Source organism: Borostomias antarcticus (assembly GCF_949987555.1).
Source record: "Borostomias antarcticus genome assembly, chromosome: 20".
Lineage (NCBI taxonomy): Eukaryota > Metazoa > Chordata > Actinopteri > Stomiiformes > Stomiidae > Borostomias > Borostomias antarcticus.
In genome coordinates, this window is record NC_140253.1 from 10,303,944 (window position 1) to 10,307,211 (window position 3,268).

The 3,268-nt window shown below is 46.0% G+C and overlaps 1 protein-coding gene across 1 annotated transcript in view; it reads left to right on the forward strand.

Moving 5' to 3' along the window:
• Positions 1 to 1,632: 1,632 nt before the first annotated feature.
• The window catches only part of LOC311322669 (neuronal acetylcholine receptor subunit alpha-3-like), a gene marked incomplete at both ends in the record, with an annotated part of 19,755 nt that continues 18,119 nt past the window's right edge, over positions 1,633 to 3,268 (forward strand). Inside the window, one exon of the mRNA XM_084454755.1 lies at positions 1,633 to 1,690. Within this exon, the coding sequence (XP_084310881.1) occupies positions 1,633 to 1,690 (58 nt within the window). The remainder of the gene's footprint in view (positions 1,691 to 3,268) is intronic.

Here is a 3,268-nt window from a genome sequence, read left to right on the forward strand (position 1 = left end):
GCGTGTGTGCGTGTGTGTGTGTGTGCGTGCGTGCGTGTGTGTCTGTCAGGGACAGGGGGGCTTGTGACCTCGGGAGTGTATGATTGACATATGAGTCTTCTCTGGCTTAACTCTCCTGTCTGCCTGTCCACACCTGCTCGCCCCCTGCTCACACACACACACACACACACACACACACACACACACACACACACACACACACACACAGTCACGGCTAGACAAACACAGAGATGTAATACTCTGTGCGAATGAAACCTGAAGAAAGGTATACGAGAGAGAGAGGATGAGTGATCAACCTGAACGAAGCAAGATACTGAACGCTGTCAATTTTCTGAGTTCCTGTTTGACCCGTTTTACTCTCCAGGTTGGGGCCCCAGCTTTGCCCCCTCTGAGGCTTGGCAGAGGATCCCATGTCGGTGTGTGTTTAGTGATAGGACACACTCTGCAGATATCAGCTCGGCTTGATGAGAAAAACGTCAAACAGCTGCATCACCATGTGGGACCCCTGGGTGTGTGTGTGTGTATGTTCTCTCTTTTTTTTCTCCTCATTTTCTCATTCTACCTCTTTCCAGCTCGCTCCCTCCACCCCCCCACCCCCACTCTCTCTCTCTGTCTGTGCAAACATTCACGCTCGTTAATCCCTTACGAACAGTTCAAAGACCCCCTGTCAACCGGACTCCGGTTAGAGTCACGTTTCTCGTTAATGAATGGTTTGCCGTGAGTCGGCTTATCCCCGTTTTTAATGACTCCCTTTGATGACGACGAGCCAGGCGTATAAAATTGGAGGCTAAAAAAAGTAACCAGCGGCTGCGGCTGAGGCTGACACGTGTTTTGGGAGAAAACGGCAACTTTATTTCCAAACAAATTTCAGTTCAGATATAGTTCCTAACTGCTTGTAAACAAATTCAACAAGTTGGCTCTAAAGGCTGGCAAACATTGATCCATCAAATTCATCATTCCCTTACATATAGCCTAGGCTACCCACCGATATGATATCATCGAATCTACATACTCAGCACATTAGTCAATATTATTCCATATTCCTACTCAGTCTGTGTGTAAGTCCGTTGAAAGCAACGTGGAATCCATCTCAATCAGATGGCAGTTTAATTTCAGCGCCTGCAAACCGAGCGTCTCTTGTTGAGCTGTCCAAGGTGCTGAAACTGGAACGTCAGCAGCATCGACGAGTTCTCCCTCCGAAGCCGCGATTCCGCCTATCGGGTCGGTCAATCCCCCGCTTGATGCGTCTCTTTTCATCTGACTGTGTGGTTCCTCTCTCTTCTCATCTGACTGTGTGGTTCCTCTCTCTTCTCATCTGACTGTGTGGTTCCTCTCTCTTCTCATCTGACTGTGTGGTTCCTCTCTCTTCTCATCTGACTGTGTGGTTCCTCTCTCTTCTCATCTGACTGTGGTCCGTGTGGAGGCGCGAGAGGAGAGCGTTGCGTTGGAAGGGGTGGGACGAAGTGAAGTTCTCTCGTGAGCGGACCGAGTGAGCGCACCGGCAGACTCGCACAGCGCGATACAGTACGGTTCACCAGGGGAGACACGTTTTGGGTCTTTCGAACTCTTCTCTTCTTACAGATTAAAGAGGTTGCACTCACGGGGGAAAGGTTGCCCGGTACCGGACACAAGATGCACCCCGCCGTCCGAGGGACTTTGTTGCTGCTTCTTGTCGGTTTGATAACCCAAGGTAGGATAATCATGTTCAACTGACAAGCAGTGTTGTGCGGAGCGCGTGTTCTGTTTAAAATGACTGTAGTTGATTCCAAAACAAGTTTGCTCCCTGTTGGATGTGTTTGATGTGTGGAGATTAGACTCGATCGGATGTCGTTCGTCAGACCGTATCTGTAATTGAAACTATATGGCGAAAGGAGAATAAGCCTACAGAAGTTGCACTTTAGATCAGGGAAATAGGCGGACGTTATTAAGCAATCGAAACTTGCAACCGACCTTTTTTAGTAAAGAAAAAAAAATCGTCTCAAATGTCATATTAGGCCTATTCCATCCTTATTTTATAAACGTATAAAGTGATAAGAATGATTGCAGAAATTAGAATTAAAGAAATTAGCTTGTGCTATGAGATGTGTTATTGTGTGTGTGTGTGTGTGTGTGTGTACCGTAGTCCTAAATCACATGCATGCAGAAACGGAAAAAATGAAATGCAGAAAATGTTATATCCCTAGAAATATCTTTCAAGCCCGACCACATTGATTTATGCAAACTGTGTTTTGAGACGGAATAATATGAAACAGGAATAGATTATGCTGTTTGTCCTCGTTTGTACATGGACCAAATGTGGCAGCGAATTCCTGCTAGCTGACAGAAAACGGGAATGTAAATTCGAACATGGAGATATTCCACACGTCTTTGGTATAAACTATTAGCCTTCCGGATTATCCTCATAACAAGGAAACTCAGGTTAAGGCGCCTGTAGCTCAGTTGTTAGAGCGGATCGTTCACTGATCGTGGTTCGAATCCCAGCTCCGACTGTCCACATGTCGAAGTCCCCTTGAGCAAGACACCTAACCCCAAAATTGCTCCCAATGAGCAGGTCAGCACCTTGCATGGCAGTTACCCATTGGTGTGTGAATGAGTGAATGATAGGCCATTGTAAAGCACTTTGAGTGACGCTAAGGTGGAATAGCTCTATATAAGTGCAGTCCATTTACCATAGCCTAGTGATGTTTTGAGGCTTATGGAAACCTGTTTGAATTTATAATTCCGTGACTCGCAGACAGTTTAAACAGTTCATATTGTGGCTCACCGGTGGATGCATCCCAGTTGTCTAAAGTGGCTTCCTTGCCTCGTCTCCCACCCGTTCTCCACACTGTTGCGTTCCAGTTGCCTCGGGATTCAGGAACTCAGATTTTCCAAGTTCCCCGGCGGAAATGTAATCTGGAACGCATTGACCCCATTGAGTCATTTTTCTGCCTTTGAAATGTAGGGGAACCTCACCTACCCCGACCTGACCCAAGTAGGCTACAACCTGTACATCAACAATAAGTGAAAGTAGTAAATAATAATAAAGTAGTAATAATGTTAATGAATACATCTGTCTTATTTGTGTCTCATCAGTTATACACACTGTACTGTCAAACTTCTATCTGTGAACATGTTTCTATGGTGCTTGTATATGTGAAATACTGCATAGTGTTGTTATCAACTGGCATTGTTAACAACGGCTAACATGGCTAGAACAGGTATCGCTAACAAAGCTCAGGCTAAAGGTGGATTTTTCGACTTGCTGTAACTGGGCAACGCGGGCAAC